This window comes from Strongylocentrotus purpuratus, unplaced genomic scaffold (assembly GCF_000002235.5).
Source record: "Strongylocentrotus purpuratus isolate Spur 01 unplaced genomic scaffold, Spur_5.0 spur5_scaffold_20, whole genome shotgun sequence".
Classification (NCBI taxonomy): Eukaryota; Metazoa; Echinodermata; class Echinoidea; order Camarodonta; family Strongylocentrotidae; genus Strongylocentrotus; species Strongylocentrotus purpuratus.
The window spans coordinates 13,606,761-13,629,228 of NW_022145606.1; the positions used below are offsets into that span (position 1 = coordinate 13,606,761).

Sequence of the window (22,468 nt, forward strand, 5' to 3'; positions counted from 1 at the left end):
AGAAAGAGAGGCCTTAAAATGGACCAGAAATGGACAAAGTGGCGTCTGGACGCATGAGTGATTTCGAAAATCGAAAAATGTAGTGACCTTGATGAGATTTTAGAGACTATGCCTATGAAATTTGAAAGGAAAAGGACATGAGGAAAGCACCTAACTAGGAATAACAAGCATTATGTGTAAAACGAATGCGATTTCCTGACGATAAGGAAAACAAGGAAAAGGAGGAGGAGAATATTAATGGGGCAGAATGTGAACGAAAACAAGGCAATGACGAAGGTCGTCATTGCAAATATTAATAAGAAGAATGTGAACGAAAACAAGGCAATGACGAAAGTCGTCATTGCAATTAGATATGAGATACATGATATCAAAACACAACCTAAGTTCGATTTCGGAGTATGTAGGTCAAAGGTCATAGCTCATTAAATATGGAAAAATACCTAATTATATATGTGAAAATGTGGTTGTCATGCAATAACGTAAGTAATGTTGAGTATGTACGATTGTACGCCAAATGTCAAAGGTCACAGCTCATTAAATATGCAAAGATTGCTGAATATAGGCCATTTGTACTAACCCGGCGAAGGGATGCTACGCTTTGCCTTGACTTGTTATTATTATTATCATTTTTATCACTGTCCCTATCATTTTAATCATCGGTATCATTATTTATAGTGCCATATGATGTTGAACATTTTAGTCTACCATTAAAAATTGCAACTTTAAGGTATTTGCATGAAGTATCATCAAATACAGAGCATTTGAAAATTGTGTGCTCTGCAATAAATCGTTAAAGTCAAACCGCCCTTTCTATTCTCAATTGTTGTTCGGGTGCATCGTCTAAAGAACATGTCAACAGTGGCAGTTTCAGGAGGTGGCAGGCATGCCCCCTATCCCCCCCCACCCCCTCAGCTTATAAATCTATGACTCATCATTTGTTCATTAACAATGTTTAAACAATACAATACTGGTGGAAATGATTACTTTTCACGAGTTTCACTAGTTTATCTCTCCCCTCTTTCTGTCTCTCTCTCAACTTATTTACTTTTACTCCCATCACTTTCTTTTCTAAACATAGGCTCGAAGGGTGTGGGAGTACAGCGGGCGGTAGACTGGAAAGTCATCTGACGAGACTTCATACCGGCACACTCAATGTGTTTCTTGTGCATGTAAGTTATTGTTGTTCCAAGTTGGGTCAGTGTTTGTAATTCCATGTGTATTAAATGATGCTAACGTTCTTCTGATTATCGTTTATTTTTTCATTTATCTTTCCATTTGTTCTAGACGAAAACAAATTCTAAATTTTCGTTGGTCCATAGTCCATACATTTTTGAGTTACCTTTTCTTCAATAGTATCTTCTTCTGCTCCATTCAAATCTTTCTCTTTCCCTCACATTCTCATTTTGTGTCCTTAATTCCTTTATTTTCTATTTGATACCATTGTCTGCAACCAAATTTTCGTCGGAAAAGAGAAACATGGCTTAATAACATATTTTTTATATGCATGTTTCTTCTCTAAAATATATTCTTCTTCAGGTGTCATATTTAGTTCATTTTGTTTCTTCGATCTGTCTGGATTTGCTTTTCATTATTGTCGTTATCATATAAGATACTTCTGACTTTTCAGGTGGGCTGTATAACGTACAGACCACCTTATAATTTCGTTAGAATTGCCTTTATTTATTTATTTATTTATTATATATTTTTCTTATTTCTAACCACTTTTTTGTTGGCAAGATAACTTGGAAATGGCTCAATCAAATGCCTTGAAATTTGGCACACATATGTATAGGCATATGTACAAAGCACAATAACGTTTTCAACATTGACCTTCACTGATGACGTCATCTAGGCGCCATTTTGTAAAATTTTACGAAAATCAACTCATGATCATATCTTCATAATCAAAAGGTATTTCTCATTCATATTTATCATGATCAGGGCCAATATCCGTCCGGTCAATTTTAAGTCAAATAACGCGCGCGTGCGCGTAAGTCCGCGCGTCAATGCGCGCGCAAAATTTTGAAATGCTCAAAATCGTCTCAAAATCATTTTGCATACGTTTTAGGCCATTCTAAGCATTTTATAAAAAATCGCGCACACGCGCACGCGCGCGCGTTTTCGCGCGTAAAACTATTAGACACCATAGAATCGCCATTTTTTTCTTTCATAATATTCCACATATTTTTACAAACAAATTGATACCATATTTGTCTCTTTATGACTATTAATAATTGAATAATGGACCGTTTAACATAAATTTCAGTGCGCGCGAGCTCTTGTAATACATAGCATATATGGGCAAAAACATGCCTGTGCAAAATCCATTGTAGCTCTTTAGGATGCAAGGTGACCCCAATTTTTTTTCATATTTTGATTGAGTATGAATCAGAGATATAATTTCATGTCTCATTTGACCCTCAATTAACTCATGACGTCATCATAATGGCCTCTGAACTCAAAATTTCAATTTGCCTATTATGACGTCAGCATTTTTTTGGAAAATTGATTGTATCTTTCTAAAAATTGATTAATTTTCTTCAAAATTTTGATATGTTCTAGCTGAGACAATTCTCTACAAATCTATTCGTCACAATTTTTCATTTTGACAAAGGCATCATGGCGTATTTTTGCGATTAAAGGAGGCATGTCAATTTTTCACATTTTGCGTGTATTCTCTATGGGACATGACTTTTTCTCAAAACTTGATTCTACATTCCCGTCTTTCGCGAGCAATATCTACGTTGTTTTAGCTTCATTTACGCTGAACTTCGAGTATGTTGTAGCTGAGACAAAAAGCTATCTCAAATGTACCCTTTATTTTGTCTCAATTTTTTGTTGGATCAGCCCACCTATACTTGTTCCAAACAAGTATTACAAATCTAGTTTATTTTTCTTATTTCGACCCACTTTTTGTTAGCAAGATATCTTTGAAATTATTTAATCAAATGCTTTGAAATTTGGCACACATATGTATAGGCATATGGACAAAACACAGTAAGGTTTTCAACCTTGACCTTGACTGATGACGTCATCTAGGCGCCATTTTGTGAAATTTTCTGAAAATAAACTCTTGATCATATCTTCATAACCAAAAGTGATTTTTCAATCATATTTATCATGATTAAGGTCAATATCAATCCGGTCAATTTCAGGTCAAAAAACGCGCACGTGCGCGTACGTCCGCGCGTCAATGCGCGCGCAAAATTTCAAACTGCTCAAAATCGTCTCAAATTTATTTTGCATACGTTTCAAGTCATTTTAAGCATTTTATAAAAAAACGCGCACACGCACATGCGCGCGCGTTTTCGCGCGTAACACCATTACAAAACATAGAATCGCCATTTTTTTTTCTTTCATGATATATCTCATATTTTTTCAAGGAATTTGATACCATGTTTATCTCTTTATGACCATTATTAACAAGATGAGCGTCAATTCAAGATAAATGTCAGTGCGCGCGAGCTCTTTTAATACATAGCATATATGGGCAAAAATATGCCTATATAAAATCCGTTATAGCTCTTTGGAATGCACCGGGATCCTCAATTTTTTTTCATATTTAGATAGAGTATGAGTCGGAGATATGATTCCATGTCTCATTTGGCCATTAAGTGTATCGTGACATCATCACAATGGCCTTGGAACTCAAAATACGAATTTGCATATTATGACGTCAGCATATTTATGTAAAATTTATTGTATCTCTGTAAATATTGATCAATTTTCTTCAAAATTTCGATATGTTGTAGCTAAGACAATTCTCTACAAGCGTAGTAATAATTTTTTTTTCATTTTGATGACGTCATCATAGTAAAAATTTTGATTAAAGGCCTCATGTCAAAAACTGCGTGTTATGCCTATAAGAAGGTGAATTTAGTTCACGTTATGAATCTACATGATATTGTTTTTTAAGAATTTGTAAGCAGTATGTCGCTTATTTTTGCTCTATTTTGTCTCAAATTTTAGTTGACCAGCCCACCTATACTTGTTCCAAACAAGTATTATATGTCTAGTTTATTATTATTGTTAAATATTTTTCTTATTTCTAACCGCTTTTTTGTTAGCAAGATAACTTAAAAATGGCTCAATCAAATGCCTTGAAATTTGGCACACATATGTATAGGCATATGTACAAAGCATAATAACGTTTTCAACATTGACCTTTGCTGATGACGTCATCTAGGCGCCATTTTGTAAAATTTTACGAAAATCAACTTATGATCATATCTTCATAACCAAAAGGTATTTCTCATTCATATTCATCATGACCAAGGTCAATATCCGTCCGGTCAATTGCAGGTCAAATAACGCGCGCATACGCGCACGTCCGTGCGTCAATGCGCGCGCAAATTTTTTGAATGCTCAAAATCATCTCAAAATCATTTTACATACGTTTTAGGCCATTCTAAGCATTTTATAAAAAATCGCGCACACACACGCGCATGCGCGCGGCGCGCGCGTTTTCGCGCGTAAAAATATTACACAACATAGAATCGCCTTTTTTTTTCTTTCATAATATTCCACATATTTTTACAAACAAATTGATACCATGTTTGTCTCTTTATGACTATTAATAACGGAATGATCGACCGTTTAACATAAATTTCCGTGCGCGCGAGCTCTTGTAATACATAGCATATATGGACAAAAACATGCCTATATAAGATCCACTGTAGCTCCTTAGGATGCACGGTGACCCCAATTTGGGGGTCATATTTTGATAAAGTATGAATTGGAGATATGATTTCATGTCTCATTTGACCCTCAATTAACTCATGACGTCATCATAATGGCCTCCAAACTCAAAATTTCAATTTGCATATTATGACGTCAGCATATTTTTAGAAAATTGATTATTTCTCTGTAAATATTGATCGATTGTCTTCCAAATTTTGATGTGTTGTAGCTGAGACAATTTTTTACAAATGAAGGTATCACAAATTTTCATTTTGACAAAAGCATCATGGCGTATTTTTGTGATTAAAGGAGGCATGTCAATTTTCACATTTTGCGTGTATTCTCTATGGGACATGATTTTTTCTCAAAACTGGATTCTTTCGCGAGCAATATCTCTGTCGTTTAGCTTCGTTTACGCTGAACTTCAAGTATGTTGTAGCTGAGACAATAAGCTATCTCATATGTACCCTTTATTTTGTCTCAAATTTTAGTTCGACCAGCCCACCTATACTTGTTCCAAACAAGTATTACAAATCTAGTTTATTAGGTGGTCTGTCAACGACAGATCACCTATTGTTTTCGTCAGAATTTTCTTTCTTTATTTATTTATTTATTATTATTAGGTGGTCTGTCGTTTTCGACAGATCACCTATTGTTTTCGTCAGAATTTTCTTTCTTTATTTATTAGGTGGTCTGTCGTTTTCGACAGATCACCTATTGTTTTCGTCAGAATTTTCTTTCTTTATTTATTAGGTGGTCTGTTGAAAACAGATCACCTATTGTTTTCGTCAGAATTTTCTTTATTATTATTATTATTTATTTATTTATTCTTTATTTTTATTTATTTCCTACACTTTTTTGTTCATAGGATAACTCAAGATTGGTTGTGTTAATTTCTTTCAATTTTGACACAGTGATAGGTCATTGTCATGAGACGTGACAGGAACATTTTCAAGGTCATCAAGTCATCGTGACGTCATCCAGGCGCCATTTTGTGGAATCACATTATCCATCATATCTTCATTATGCATTATCAAAGGTCATTCATATTAATATCATATATACTTCAAGTCAAGGGTCAACAAGTCATGTCATCAAAGGTCACATAAAGGTCATGACGCGCACGTACGCGCGCGTTAAAATTTTAAAATGCTCAAAATTACTTAACTATTAAACGAGAGTATGAATCAGGTCATTTTAAGCATTTCAAAATTTTCCGTCCGTACGTGTCCCCGCGCGCGTTGCGCACGCTCACGGCGCGCGGAAAAGATCAAATTCATTTTTTTTTACATGATTTAGATTCCTGTTACCGTAAATGACAATTTACATTAATTTCAGTCACTCTTGACCTTTCATAAGGCCGTGAGCGCGCGTCAAAGTTCAAAATCCGCGCGTGCTGCTATGGGCAATATAATGCAAATTTGATCAAAAACATCCCATTTTAAAAATCAAAATAACTCTTCAGATAGTCAATTGACCCCAACTTTTATATCATGGTTGTAAAAAGCATGAGTTGGAGATATGATTTCATGTCTCATTTGACCTTCAATTAACTCATGACGTCATCATAATGGCCTCCAAACTCAAAATCTCAATTTGCATATTATGACGTCAGCAGATTTTTGGAAAATTAATTGTATCTCTGTAAATATTAATCAATTTTCTTTCAAATTTTGATATGTTCTACCTGAGAATATTCTCTACAAATGCAGTTGTCACAATAATTCATTTTGACAATGGTATCATGACGTATTTTTGCGATTAAAGGAGGCATGTCAATTTTTCACATTTTGCGTGTATTCTCTATGGGACATGACTTTTTCTCAAAACTGGATTCTACATTCTCTACTTTCGCGAGCAATATCTCCGTCGTTTTATCTTTGTTTACGCTGAGCTTTGAGTATGTTGTAGCTGAGACAATAAGCTATCATAAGTGTGTACTTTATTTTTCGATCAGATGCCGCGATCATGCTCATATTTCACTTACAAAGTGGGATTTGAGAATTTCATTTTCCGTTTACGTGTAATCGCTATGGAAAACGTTTTGGTATATCGGTAACGCACTTGACTTCCGACCTCGAGGTCCCTGGTTCGAGTCCGGGCGTCTCCAACAATTTTTTTTCTTCATTTTTTTTTTTACTTTTTTTACTTTTCAATGATCATAAAATTGAAAACAGACCACCTAATTCGTCACCATGACGAATTAAATTTCTAGTTAGGTGGTCTGTTATCAACAGACCACCTATTGATTTCGTCAGAATTTTCTTTATTATTAGGTGGTCTGTTATCAACAGACCACCTATTGATTTCGTCAGAATTTTCTTTATTTATTTATTATTATTATTATTATTTATTTTTATTTCTTCCCGTTTTTTGTGCCCAGGATAACTCACAGTTTGGTTTAGTCAATTTGATTCAATTTTAGCACAGTCATAGGTCATTGTCATGACACGTGACTAGAACATTTTCAAGGTCATCAAGTCATCGTGACGTCATCAAGGCGCCATTTTGTGAAATCACATTATCCATTATAATCTTCATGATGCATCAGCAAAGGTCATTCATATTCATATCATATATACTTTAGGTCAAGGGTCAACAGGTCATGTCATTAAAGGTCACATAAAGGTCATGACGCGCGCGTACGTGTGCGTCAAAATTTTAAAAAGCTCAAAATCACTTAACTACTACAGGAGAGTACGAATCAGGTCATTTTAAGCATTTTAAATTTTTCCGTCCGTACATGTCCCCGCGCGCGTTGCACGCGCTCATGACGCGCGGAAAAAGTCAAATTCGAAATATTTACATGATTTGGATTCCTCTTAACGTAATTGACAATTTACATTAATTTCAGTCACTCTTCATATTTCATAAGGCCGTGAGCGTGCGTCAAAGTTCAAAATCCGCGCGTACTGCTATGGGCGATATAATGCAAATTTGATCAAAAACATGCCATTTTAAAAATCGAAATAGCTCTTCAGATAGTCCATTGACCCCCAATTTTTATATCATGGTTGGAGAAAGCATGAGTTGGAGATATGATTTCATACCACCCTAACTCATACAAAGTGAAACAAAGTCATCATATTGGCATCTAAACTCAAACAAATGTATTTTGTTGATGACGTCATTTTTGTCATTGTTTATTTGGGATTATCTCACTTATCGGTGATCGATCTTCTCCCAGATTTTGATATGTTGTAGCTGAGATAATTCTCTATCAGAAATATGCTATTTATTTTTCATTTAGATGACGTCATCATAGTTAAATATTAGATTAAATGCGACAATGCATAATTTGTCATATTTGCGTGTTATGTCTATGGGAGGTCACTTTTTTCAAAACATGAATCTGCATGACAATGTGTTTTGACCAGTATCTCGGTTGTTATTCAACAGTTTTCTCCCAAATTTTAGTATGTTGTAGCTGAGACTATTTGCTATCTAAATATTTTCTCATTTTTTCAATCAGATGTCAGGATCATGCTTATGCTCATCATCATCATTAACATTATCGTTTTTATCATCATATAACATTATCATTATCATCATCACCTTTACTATCATGATCATCATCATGGTCATCATGATCATCATTGTTTACATGTCTATATAACTTCTCCCATTCTCAATTCTATCATAAGACTTAGACAGACCACCTTATTCGTCTTCGTGACGAATTAAATTTCTAGTTATTATTATTATTTATTAGGTGGTCTGTTATCAACAGACCACCTATTGATTTCGTCAGAATTTTCTTTATTTATTATTATTATTATTTATTTTTATTTCTTCCCGTTTTTTGTGCCCAGGATAACTCACAGTTTGGTTTAGTCAATTTGATTCAATTTTAGCACAGTCATAGGTCATTGTCATGACACGTGACTAGAACATTTTCAAGGTCATCAAGTCATCGTGACGTCATCAAGGCGCCATTTTGTGAAATCACATTATCCATTATATCTTCATGATGCATCAGCAAAGGTCATTCATATTCATATCATATATACTTTAGGTCAAGGGTCAACAGGTCATGTCATTAAAGGTCACATAAAGGTCATGACGCGCGCGTACGTGTGCGCAAAAATTTTAAAAAGCTCAAAATCACTTAACTACTAAAGGAGAGTACGAATCAGGTCATTTTAAGCATTTCAAAATTTTCCGTCCGTACATGTCCCCGCGCGCGTTGCGCGCGCTCATGACGCGCGGAAAAAGTCAAATTCAAAATATTTACATGATTTGGATTCCTCTTTACGTAATTGACAATTTACATTAATTTCAGTCACTCTTCATATTTCATAAGGCCGTGAGCGTGCGTCAAAGTTCAAAATCCGCGCGTACTGCTATGGGAATATAATGCAAATTTGATCAAAAACATGCCATTTTAAAAATCGAAATAGCTCTTCAGATAGTCCATTGACCCCCAATTTTTATATCATGGTTGGAGAAAGCATGAGTTGGAGATATGATTTCATACCACCCTGACTCGTACAAAGTGAAACAAAATCATCATATTGGCATCTAAACTCAAACAAATGTATTTTGTTGATGACGTCATTTTTGTCATTGTTTATTTGAGATTATCTCACTTTTCTGTGATCAATTTTCTCTCAGATTTTGATATGTTGTAGCTGAGATAATTCTCTATCAAAAATATGCCATTCATTTTTCATTTTGATGACGTCATCATAGTTAAATATTCCATTAAAGGCGACAATGCATAATTTGTCATATTTGCGTGTTATGTCTATGGGAGGTCACTTTTTTCTAAACATAAATCTGCATGACAATGTGTTTTGACCAGCGTCTCGGTTGTTATTCAAAATAGTTTTCAACCAAATCTTAATATGTTGTAGCTGAGACTTTGTGCTATCTAAATATTTCCTCATTTTTTCAATCAGATGTCAGGATCATGCTCATACTCATCATCGTCATCATCATCATCAATATGATCATGATCATCATCATCATCAATGTCACCACCACCATCATCATCATCATGGTCTAAAGATGATCATCATCAACATCATCATGATCATGATCATTATCATCATCATTAACATTATCGTTTTTATCATCATATACCATTATCATTATCATCATCATCACCTTTACTATCATGATCATCATCATGTTCATCATGATCATCATTGTTTACATGTCATATATAATTTCTCCCATTCTCAAATCTATCATGAGACTTACACAGACCACCTTATTCGTCTTCGTGACGAATTAAATTTTTATTATTTATTTTTATTTCTCCCCGTTTTTTGTTCATCGGTTAACTCAAGATCGGTTGTGTTAATTTCTTTCAATTTTGACACAGTCATAGGTCATTGTCATGAGACGTGACAGTAACCTTTTCAAGGTCATCAGGTCATCGTGACGTCATCCAGGCGCCATTTTGTGAAATCACGTTATCCATCATATCTTCATGATGCCTAAGCAAAGGTCATTCATATTCATATCACATATACTTCAGGTCAAGGGTCAACAAGTCATGTCATCAAAGGTCACATAAAGGTCATGACGCTCACGTACGCGCGCGTCAAAATTTTAAAATGCTCAAAATCACTTAACTATTAAACGAGAGTACGAATCAGGTCATTTTAAGCATTTCAAAATGTTCCGTCCGTACGTGTCACCGGGCGCGTTGCGCGCGCTCATAACGCGCGGAAAAGGTCAAATTCAAATTGTTTACATGATTTAGATTCCTCTTACCGTAAATGACAATTTACATTAATTTCAGTCACTCTTGACCTTTCATAAGGCCGTGAGCGCGCGTCAAAGTTCAAATTCCGCGCGTGCTGCTATGGGCAATATAATGTAAATTTGATCAAAAACATGCTACTTTTATAAATCGAAATAGCTCTTCAGATAGTCCGTCGACCCCCAATTTTTATATCATGGTTGGAAAAAACATGAGTTGGAGATATGATTTCATACCACCCTGACTCGTACAAAGTGAAACAAAGTCATCATATTGGCATCTAAACTCAAACAAATGTATTTTGTTGATGACGTCATTTTTGTCTTTGTTCAATTGAGATTATCTCACTTATCTGTGATCAATTTTCTCTCAGATTTTGATATGTTGTAGCTGAGATAATTCTCTATCAAAAATATGCCATTTATTGTTCATTTCGATGACGTCATCATAGTTAAATATTCCATTAAAGGCGACAATGCATAATTTGTCATATTTGCGTGTTATGTCTATGGGAGGTCACTTTTTTCAAAACATGAATCTGCATGACAATGTGTTTTGACCAGTATCTCGGTTGTTATTCAACAGTTTTCTCCCAAATTTTAGTATGTTGTAGCTGAGACTATTTGCTATCTAAATATTTCCTCATTTTTTCAATCAGATTTCAGGATCATGTTCATACTCATCATCGTCATCATCATCATCAATATTATCATCATCATCATCATCATCTTCAATGTCACCATCATCATCATCATCATCATGGTCTGAAGATGATGATCATCAACATCACCATGATCATGATCATTATCATCATCATCAGTAACATTATCGTTTTTATGATCATATAACATTATCATTATCATGATCATCATCACCTTTACTATCATGATCATCATCATGTTCATCATGATCATCATTGTTTACATGTCTATATAACTTCTCCCATTCTCAAATCTATCATAAGACATAGACAGACCACCTTATTCGTCTTCGTGACGAATTAAATTTCTAGTTTTTATTTCTTCCCGTTCTTTGTGCCCAGGATAACTCACAGTTTGGATTAGTCAATTTGATTCAATTTTAGCACAGTCATAGGTCATTGTCATGACACGTGACTAGAACATTTTCAAGGTCATCAAGTCATCGTGACGTCATCAAGGCGCCATTTTGTGAAATCACATTATCCATTATATCTTCATGATGCATCAGCAAAGGTCATTCATATTCATATCATATATACTTTAGATCAAGGGTCAACAGGTCATGTCATTAAAGGTCACATAAAGGTCATGACGCGCGCGTACGTGTGCGTCAAAATTTTAAAAAGCTCAAAATCACTTAACTACTAAAGTAGAGTACGAATCAGGTCATTTTAAGCATTTCAAAATTTTCCGTCCGTACATGTCCCAGCGCGCGGTGTGCGCGCTCACAGCGCGCGAAAAAGGTCAAATTCAAAATGTTTACATGATTTAGATTCCTCTTAATGTAATTAACGATTTACATTAATTTCAGTCACTCTTCATATTTCATAAGGCCGTGAGCGTGCGTCAAAGTTCAAAATCCGCGCGTGCTGCTAAGGGCAATATAATGCAAATTTCATCAAAAACATGCCATTTTAAAAATCGATATAGCTTTTCAGATAGTCCATTGACCCCCAATTTTTATATCATGGTTGGAGAAAGCATGAGTTGGAGATATGATTTCATACCACCCTGACTCGTACAAAGTGTAACAAAGTCTTCATATTGACATCTAAACTCAACAAAATGTATTTTTTTGATGACGTCATTTTTGTCTTTGTTTTATTGAGATTATCTCACTTATCGGTCATCGATTTTCTCCCAGAATTTAATATGTTGTAGCTGAGATAATTCTCTATCAAAATATATCATTCATTTTTCATTTCGATGACGTCATCATAGTTAAATATTCCATTAAAGGCGACAATGCATAATTTGTCATATTTGCGTGTTATGTCTATGGGAGGTCACTTTTTTCAAAACATGAATCTGCATGACAAGGTGTTTTGACCAGTATCTCGGTTGTTATTCAACAGTTTTCTCCCAAATTTTAGTATGTTGTAGCTGAGACTATTCGCTATTTAAATATTTCCTTATTTTTTCAATCAGATGTCAGGATCATGCTTGTGCTCATCATCATCATTAACATTATCGTTTTTATCATCATATAACATTATCATTATCATCATCATCACCTTTACTATCATGATCATCATCATGGTCATCATGATCATCATTGTTTACATGTCTATATAACTTCTCCCATTCTCAATTCTATCATAAGACATAGACAGACCACCTTATTCGTCTTCGTGACGAATTAAATTTCTAGTTATTATTATTATTCTTTATTTTTATTTCTCCCCGTTTTTTGTGGCCCGGATAACTCAAGTTTGGTTTAGTTAATTTCATTAAATTTCGGCACAATTATAGGTCATTGTAATGAGACGTGACAGGAACATTTTCAAGGTCATTAGGTTATCTTGACGTCATCCAGGCGCCATTTTGTGAAATCACGTTATCCATCATATCTTCATGATGCGTACTCAAAGTTCATTCATATTCATATCACATATACTTCAGGTCAAGGGTCAACAGGTCATGTCATCAAAGGTCACATAAAGGTCATGACGCGCGCGTATGTGCGCGTCAAAATTTAAAATTGCTCAAAATCACTTAACTATTAAACGAGAGTACGAATCAGGTCATTTTAAGCATTTCAAAATTTTCCGTCCGTTTGTGTCCCCGCGCGCGGTGTGCGCGCTCACAGCGCGCGGAGAACGTCAAATTCAAAATGTTTACATGAGTTGGATTCCTCTTAACGTAATTGACAATTTACATTAATTTCAGTCACTCTTCATTTTTCATAAGGTCGTGAGCGTGCGTCAAAGTTCAAAATCCGCGCGTGCTGCTACGGGCAATATAATGCAAATTTGATCAAAAACATGCCATTTTAAAAATCGAAATAGCTCTTCAGATAGTCCATCGACCCCCAATTTTTATATCATGGTTAGAGAAAGCATGAGTTGGAGATATGATTTCATACCATCCTGATTCGTACAAAGTGTAACAAAGTCAACATATTGACATCTAAACTCAACAAAATGTATTTTGTTGATGACGTCATTTTTGTCTTTGTTTAATTGAGATTATCTCGCTTGTCAGTGATCCATTTTCTTTCAGATTTCGATATGTTGTAGCTGAACTAATTCTCTACCAGAAATATGACATTTATTTTTCATTTAGATGACGTCATCATAGTGAAATATTCGATTAAAGGCGACAATACATAATTTGTCATATTTGCGTGTTATGTCTATAGGAGGTCACTTTTTTCAAAACATGAATCTGCATGACAATGTGTTTTGACCAGTATCTCGGTTGTTATTCAACAGTTTTCTCCCAAATTTAAGTATGTTGTAGCTGAGACTATATGTTATCTAAATCATTCCTCATTTTTTCGATAAGATGTCAGGATCATGCTCATGATCATCAATATCATTAACATTATCATTATCATCGTCATCATCGTCATCACCATTACTATCAAGATCATCATCATAATCATCATTGTGTACATGTCTATATAACTTATCCCTTTTTCAATATAGTAAATATTACAATCTATTATAAGACTTGTAGACAGACCACCTTATTCGTCTTCGTGACGAATTACATTTCTAGTATTTTAATTGAATTTGTACAAAAACACAATTCAATTAAAATAAATTTGTGACCACTTTTTTGTGTGCACGATTACTCAAAATTGAACCGTCCAATTTCTTTTAAATTTGACACAGTCATAGGTCATCGTCTCAAGACGTGACAGGAACATTTTCAAGTTGATCAAAATATCGTGACGTCATCCAGGCGCCATTTTGTGAAGTACTCTAAAATACAACTCATGATCAAATCTTCATAACCGTAACTCATTTCTCATTCATATTTATAACGATTGAGGTCAATATCCCTCCGGTCAACTTAAGGTCAATAAACGCGCGCGTAAGCGTACGCCCGCGCGTCGGTGCGCGCAAAAATTAAAAATGCTCAAAATCACTTTTTAATCAAATTAGAGTACGTTTTAGGCTATTTCAAGCATTTCAAAAATTTTGCGTGGGCACACTTTTGCAAATTTGCGCGCACGTTTGTGTTCGTAATGGTCGTACGCAACGTAGAATCGCTTTTTTGGTCTATCATTGTATTGCCCATTTTATTCCGAACAATTTGATACCATGTTTATCTCTTTATGACCATTAATAACGAAATAAGCGTCCGTTTAAGATAAATGTCCGTTCGAACCCTCAATTAACTCATGACGTCATCATGATGGCCTCAGTTCAAGGTAAATGTCCGTGCGTGCGAGCTCTTGTAATACATAGCATATATGGGCAAAAACATGCCTATTCAAAATTCATTGTAGCTCTTCAGAATGGATAGATACCCCCAATTATTTTTCATATTTAGATAGATTAAGAGTCGGAGATATGATTTCATGTCTCATTTGACCCTCAATTAACTCATGACGTCATCATAATGGCCTCCGAACTCAAAATTTCAATTTGCATATTATGAATTAAGCAGATTTTTGGAAAATTGATTGTATCTCTGTAAATATTGATCAATTTTCTTTCAAATTTTGATATGTTTTAGCTGAGACTATTCTCTAAAAATGCGTTTGCCACGAGAATTCATTTTGACGAAGGCATCATGGCGTATTTTTGCGATTAAAGGAGGCATGTCAATTTTTCACATTTTGCGTGTATTCTCTATGGGACATGACTTTTTCTCAAAACTGGATTCTACATTCTTGTCTTTCGCGAGCGATATCTCTATCGTTTTATCTTTGTTTACGCTGAGCTTTGAGTATGTTGTAGCTGAGACAATGAGCTATCACAAGTGTACCCTTTATTTTTCGACCAGATGCCGGTATTATGCTCATATTTTATTTGCAAAGTGGGATTTGATAATCCAATTTTCCGTTTACGTGTAATCTCTAAGGGAAATGTTTTGGTATATCGGTAACGCACTTGACTTCCGACCTCAAGACCCCTGGTTCGATTCCAAGCGTCTCCAACAATTTTTTTCTTCACTTTTTTTTCTTTTTGACCTTTCACTATACCATCTCCTTTGAATATTAAAACACGTAGTATCGCGAATAATGTACTAAACAACTATATTTACTTTATTATTACCCTATTATCACTTGATGCATTACTTTTTGCGTGTAGTCCCTATGGGAGATGACTTTTTTCTCAAATCTTGATTCTATTTTCCGGTCTTTTGCAAGCAATTTCGCCGTTATTTCGGCTTGGTTTTTGTTAATTTTGGAGTATGTTGTAGCTGAGACTATATGCTATTTAAATGTCCCCTCATTTTTTTCAATCAGATGTCATCATGGTCTGTTGATGATGATCATCAACATCATGATGATGATCATCATCGTAATCACCATTACTATCAAGATCATCATCATCATAATCATCATCATGATCATCATTGTCTACATGTCTATATAACTTCTCCCATTCTCAAATCTATCATAAGTCTTAGACAGACCACCTTATTCGTCTTCGTGACGAATTAAATTCTAGTTAGGTGGTCTGTTGAAAACAGATCACCTATTGTTTTCGTCAGAATTTTCTTTCTTTATTTATTTATTATTATTCTTTATTTTTATTTATTGTTCCCACTTTTTTGTTCACAGGATAACTCAAGATCAGTTTGATCAATTTCGTTCAATTTTGGCACAGTCATAGGTCATTGTCATGAGACGTGACAGTAACCTTTTCAATATCATCAAGTCTTCATGACGTCATCCAGGCGCCATTTTGTGTTTTTTTTTGTACTTTCAACTCATGATCATATCTTTATAACGGAAAGGCATTTCTCATTCATATTTATCATGATTTAGGTCAATATCCGTCCGGTCAATTTCAGGTCAAAAAACGCGCGCGCATGCGTACGTCCGCGCGTCAGCGCGCGCGCAAAAAATAAAAATGCTCTAAATCGTTTAAAATTAATTTTGCATACGTTTCAGGCCATTTTAAGCGTTTCGCAAAAAAAAGCTCGCACGCGCGTGCGCGGGCGTTTTCGCGCGTACTTGTATTTGCCTACATAAAATCGCAAAATTTTCTCTGTCATCATATTTGGCACATTTTTCCAAGCATTTTGATACCTTGTTCACCTTTTTCTGCCCATTAATAACGGAATGAGCGTCCGTTTAAGATAATGTCCGTACGTGCGAGCTCTTGTAATACATAGCATACATGGGCAAAAACATGCCTATACAAAATCCATTGTAGCGCTTTAGGATGCAAGATGAACCCATTTTTGTTTTCATATTTTGATAGAGTATGAATTGGAGATATGATTTCATGTCTCATTTGACCCTCAATTGATTCATGACATCATCATAATGGCCTCCGAACTCAAAATTTCAATTTGCATATTATGACGTCAGCATATTTACGGAAAATTGATTGTATCTCTGTAAATATTTATCGTTTTTCTTCCAAATTTTGATATGTTTTAGCTGAGACAATTCTCTACAAATGCATTGCCCACGATTTTTCATTTTGACAAATGGATCATGGCGTATTTTTGCGATTAATGGAGGCATGTCAATTTTTCACATTTTGCGTGTATTCTCTATGGGACATGACTTTTTCTCAAAACTGGATTCTACTTTCTCGTCTTTCGCGAGCAATATCTCCGTCGTGTTATCTTTGTTTACGCTGAGCTTTGAGTATGTTGTAGCTGAGAGAATAAGCTATCACAAGTGTGTCCTTTATTTTTCAATCAGATACCGGGATCATGCTCATGTTTCACTTACAAAGTGGGATTTGACAATTCCATTTGCCGTTTACGTGTAATCGCTATGGGAAATGTTTTGGTATATCGGTAACGCACTTGACTTCCGACCTCGAGACCCCTGGTTCGAGTCCGGGCGTCTCCAACAATTTTTTTTTTTTCACTTTTTTTTCTTTTTGACCTTTCACTGTACCATCTCCTTTAAATATTAAAACACGTACAATCGCAAATAATGTAATAGACAACCATATTTACTTTATTATTACCCTATTATCACTTGATCCATTACTTTTTGCGTGTAATCCTTATGGGAGATGACTTTTTCTCAAATCTGGATTCTACATTCTTGTCTTTTGCGAGCAATATCGCCATTATTTCGGCTTGATTTTTGTTGATTTTTGAGTATGTTGTAGCTGAGACTGTATACTATCTAAATATTCCCTCATTTGTTCGGTCTGATGTCATTATGGTCTGTTGATGATAATCATCAACATCATCATGATCATGATCATCATCATCGTCGTCATCACCATTACTATCAAGATCATCATCATGTTCATCATCATCATCATTATGATCATCATTGTTTACATGTCTATATTACCTCTTCCTTTCTCTATATAGTAAATATTCAAATTAATAAGTTTGAAGACAGACCACCTTATTCGTCAAAGTGACGAATTAAAATCTAGTTTATTATTATTATTATTTATTTTTATTTCTCCCCGTTTTTTGTTCATCGGTTAACTCAAGATCGGTTGTGTTAATTTCTTTCAATTTTGACACAGTCATAGATCATTGTCATGAGACGTGACAGTAACCTTTTCAAGGTCATCAGGTCATCATGACGTCATCCAGGCGCCATTTTGTGAAATCACGTTATCCATCATATCTTCATGATGCATAAGCAAAGGTCATTCATATTAATATCACATATACTTCAGGTCAAGGGTCAACAAGTCATGTCATCAAAGGTCACAAAAAGGTCATGACGCGCACGTACGCGCGCGTCAAAATTTAAAAATGCTCAAAATCACTTAACTATTAAAGGAGAGTACGAATCAGGTCATTTTAAGCATTTCAAAATTTTCCGTCCGTAAGTGTCCCCGCGCGCGTTGCGCGCGCTCACGACGCGCGGAAAAGGTCAAATTCATTTTTTTTTACATGATTTAGATTTCTCTTACCGTAAATGACAATTGACATTAATTTCAGTCACCCTTGACCTTTCATAAGGCCGTGAGCGCGCGTCAAAGTTCAAAATCCGCGCGTGCTGCTATGGGAAATATAATGCAAATTTGATCAAAAACATGACATTTTAAGAATAAAAATAGCTCTTCAGATAATCAATTGATCCTAACTTTTATATCATGGTTGGATAAAACATGAGTTGGAGATATGATTTCATGTGTAATTTGACCCTCAATTAACTCATGACGTCATCATAATGGCCTCCGAACTCAAAATTTTAATTTGCATATTATGACGTCAGCAGATTTTTGGAAAATTGATTGTATCTCTGTAAATATTGATCAATTTTCTTTCAAATTTTGATATGTTCTACCTGAGAATATTCTCTACAAAAGTAGTCACCACTATATTTCATTTTGACAATGGTATCATGGCGTATTTTTGCGATTAAAGGAGGCATGTCAATTTTTCACATTTTGCGTGTATTCTCTATGGGACATGACTTTTTCTCAAAACTGGATTCTACATTCTCGTCTTTCGCGAGCCATATCTCCGTCGTTTTATCTTTGTTTACGCTGAGCTTTGAGTGTGTTGTAGCTGAGACAATAAGCTATCACAAGTGTGCCCTTTATTTCTCGATCAGATGCCGGGATCATGCTCATATCTCACATACAAAGTGGGATTTGATAATTCCATTTTCCGTTTACGTGTAATCTCTATGGGAAATGTTTTGGTATATCGGTAACGCACTTGACTTCCGACCTCGAGGTCCCTGGTTCGAGTCCGGGCGTCTCCAACAATTTTTTTTCTTCACTTTTTTTTCTTTTTGACCTTTCACTCTACCATCTCCTTTGAATATTAAAACACGTACAATTGCAAATAATGTAATAAACAACCATATTTACTTTATTATTACCCTATTATCACTAGATCCATTACTTTTGGCGTGTAATCCTTATGGGAGATGACTTTTTCTCAAATCTGGATTCTACATTCTTGTCTTTTGCGAGCAATATCGCTGTTATTTCTGCTTGGTTTTTGTTGATTTTTGAGTATGTTGTAGCTGAGACTATACGCTATCTAAATGTTCTCTAATTTTGTTCAGTCTGATGTCATCGTGGTCTGTTGATGATAATCATCAACATCATCATGATCATCATGATCATCATCATCGTCATCCCCATTACTATCAAGATCATCATCATCATGATCATCATGATGATCATCATTGTTTACATGTCTATATAACTTCTCCCTTTCTCAATATAGTAAATATTATAATCTCTCATAAGACTTGAAGACAGACCACCTAATTCGTCCCCATGACGAATTAAATTTCTAGTTTCTGAGTGTAATTGTAATAACACTCAGAAAAGCCAGAAGTATCTTATATGATAACGACAATAATGAAAAGCAAATCCAGAGAGAAGATAAAAACCCAATTTAAATCGGTTTCCCGAATTTTTTTCTTCTTCCCGATTTAAAAAAAAAAAAAAAAAAAAAAAAATCCAGATTTTTTTTTTTTTTTTTTTTACCAGATTTTTTTTCTTCCCTATTTATCCTGATTTTCCCGATTCCCCCCTTATTTTTCTCTATTCTTCCATATTTTGCCATATTTTTCCCCCAATTTTCTTACTCGAAAGGGGGGAATGTTGTTAGATGCCACTTTTTCCTACGAATCCTCTTCTTTTTTTATTCAAAGGGGGCGTGGTGAAGGGGAAAACAAAAAACCTATTTTTTTTTAGTGCTCACTATCACCCCTGAAACATAAAATGAGCTGTAAAGGGTACATGAGCATTTGTCTACATCAATAACCCTTTTCTTGTAATGGCCATAATTAAACTGATTGAATCTTTGCGCAGCATAAAACGTACGACCATTCGGAACAATGGTCTGAAAATCAGACCATTACTTACAGGCTCTAAAGCTCCTAAGTCGATTCAACAACAGTCGTTATTTTCCCACTTAAAGACATTTTCAAGCCCCCTTTCTTTAGGGAAGTTCTAAATTAGTATTATCTTTCAAATGCCGTTGGAAATTAACCTTTTCATTTTTTTTTGGCCTGCAAATGGGAATTAGTACCTTTAATATACCAAGGTACTAGGGGGATATCCACCAAAAACATCTTCAGCTCAAAATCTATAGTTTACACACTCTTTGACAAAACTCAATGAAACTGAAATCACCTTGAAGGTTTTTTAATTATCTATCATATGACACTAAACCAATGGTGAATTGAGGTTATACTAAAAAAGTAATCAATACAACTTGATTTAAACACACCACACACGTCCTCAAATCACCAATACAGATATATGCATACAGTTGATACACATATGGGCGAAAATGTCGTTTTTGTAGAAAACAAGTCAATAACTTTGGGATTTTACAACTTTTCACTGAAGAGAGATATAAGCCTCTCCTTTCGCACGATATTTTTCCTTGTACATGGGCAGATTCATAGAAATTCACGAATAAAGATACATCTGCAATTTTGATATATTATGGAAAATATGTTTCTTACTTAAAATCACAATGTTAATTAACCCTAATTCTGTTAACATCAGTATCCAAATACAGATTCTGTAATTTTCTTTTATTTCATAACACACCAAACTCATGGTTGTTTAAGGTTTCCTTTAAACATTATTTACAAAATACTGTTTTACGTCAAAAAGGCCGCTTTTTGGGATTTCCGATTTTGGGGAGACCACCAATAAAAACATCTACCACAACTCTGAAATACTGTGTATTATGATAAAATATTTAGAATAAACAAGGTGTGCCTAGTTCGTGCGTTAGTAGCAGGCAAAACCCTCTCTTCTGTCGTTGGTCCTCCGCTTATGTCCTGGACTTGCATTTAAACCATTACATTTAGTAAACTGATGTCTTAAAATGAATATCAAGTTCTTATATTAGTAAACTTAGATTATATAGTCGTTGATTGTCTGATGAAACAAACCTTTATCACCCTGAGCATTCTTTTATGAGACACTCTTAATTCAGCAAAATGAATAACAGGGGCAGGGGCGTAGTGTTTCCCGATTTATCTATAATTAATCAAGAGTCTCCAGCTATATGATAATTGAATGCTGTGTTGCATTTAGGGGAAGAAGTTCTTATCTTTTACGATAATAACGTAATTACCTAGACAGAAATAGGAAAAAGAACATGATTTCTTTAATTAAACTAACATTTGTCAAGCCGGTCAGTGGAGCCAGACGTATTCCTAGTATAACCTTTTCAATATTAAAGAGACTGAAGCTCTCGGTATTATAACCCTGAGCTATGAAAACATGTATATTTCATCATTTATATCGAAAATCCAGTGAATGTGTAAACAAGACATTTCTATGTTTGTTTAATATAATTCATCTTATCGTTGTCTTTTTCAGGGTATTGGTGATACGCATTCGGGGTATTACCCAATTAACCACAATGATTGAGCCACAGTATAGCTGCAGCTGACACAGTGCATTGCGTTGTACCTGACATCATTTTTTTTCCTCACATTAGTTGAGTATCAGTGATGACTACGGTACACACTACCTGGTCAAAATGACATGTTGCATACCTGTTATACCTCGCGGTATGTATCAACCCATCGTCTGCTGAAACCTGGTTATTTCTGTATTAAACCTATGAGTAAAATGATAATTCAGCTGTCAACATGTTAACTTCCAGAAGAAATCAAATGAATTATTGTATCTTCATGTTTAGATAATGTTGGTTCCTGCTAACCAGCTTTATACATTGTCATTGTTAATTATGTTTAACGAACGTAACTCATGCCTCACTTTCATCATCATAATTGGAATGATTCCACTCCTTATTAAAGGTTTTCAAAGCAGCGGAATGTTTTACATTCAGATATATAAACACTTATGAAGAGTCATGTCGTTTGTACTTTCATAAATCAAGTCTTCTGATGAGCGATGATGTCAGTTCGGTAAAAGAAACCAGGGGCCCGTTTCATAAAGCTTTTTATCTATAACAAATGCTACATTTCTATGACAAATTTGCTCTCAGCCAATCAGATGCCAGGATTCAGTAGCTT

The 22,468-nt window shown here is 34.9% G+C and overlaps 1 protein-coding gene across 1 annotated transcript in view; it reads left to right on the plus strand.

Annotated features, from left to right (window-relative positions):
- LOC105444386 overlaps positions 1-22,026 on the plus strand; it is a 39,055-nt gene extending 17,029 nt beyond the window's left edge. The window contains exons 7-8 of the mRNA XM_030993675.1: positions 1,079-1,169; positions 21,928-22,026. Of these exons, the coding sequence (XP_030849535.1) occupies positions 1,079-1,169; positions 21,928-22,026 (190 nt within the window). The remainder of the gene's footprint in view (positions 1-1,078; positions 1,170-21,927) is intronic.
- Positions 22,027-22,468: the final 442 nt, after the last annotated feature.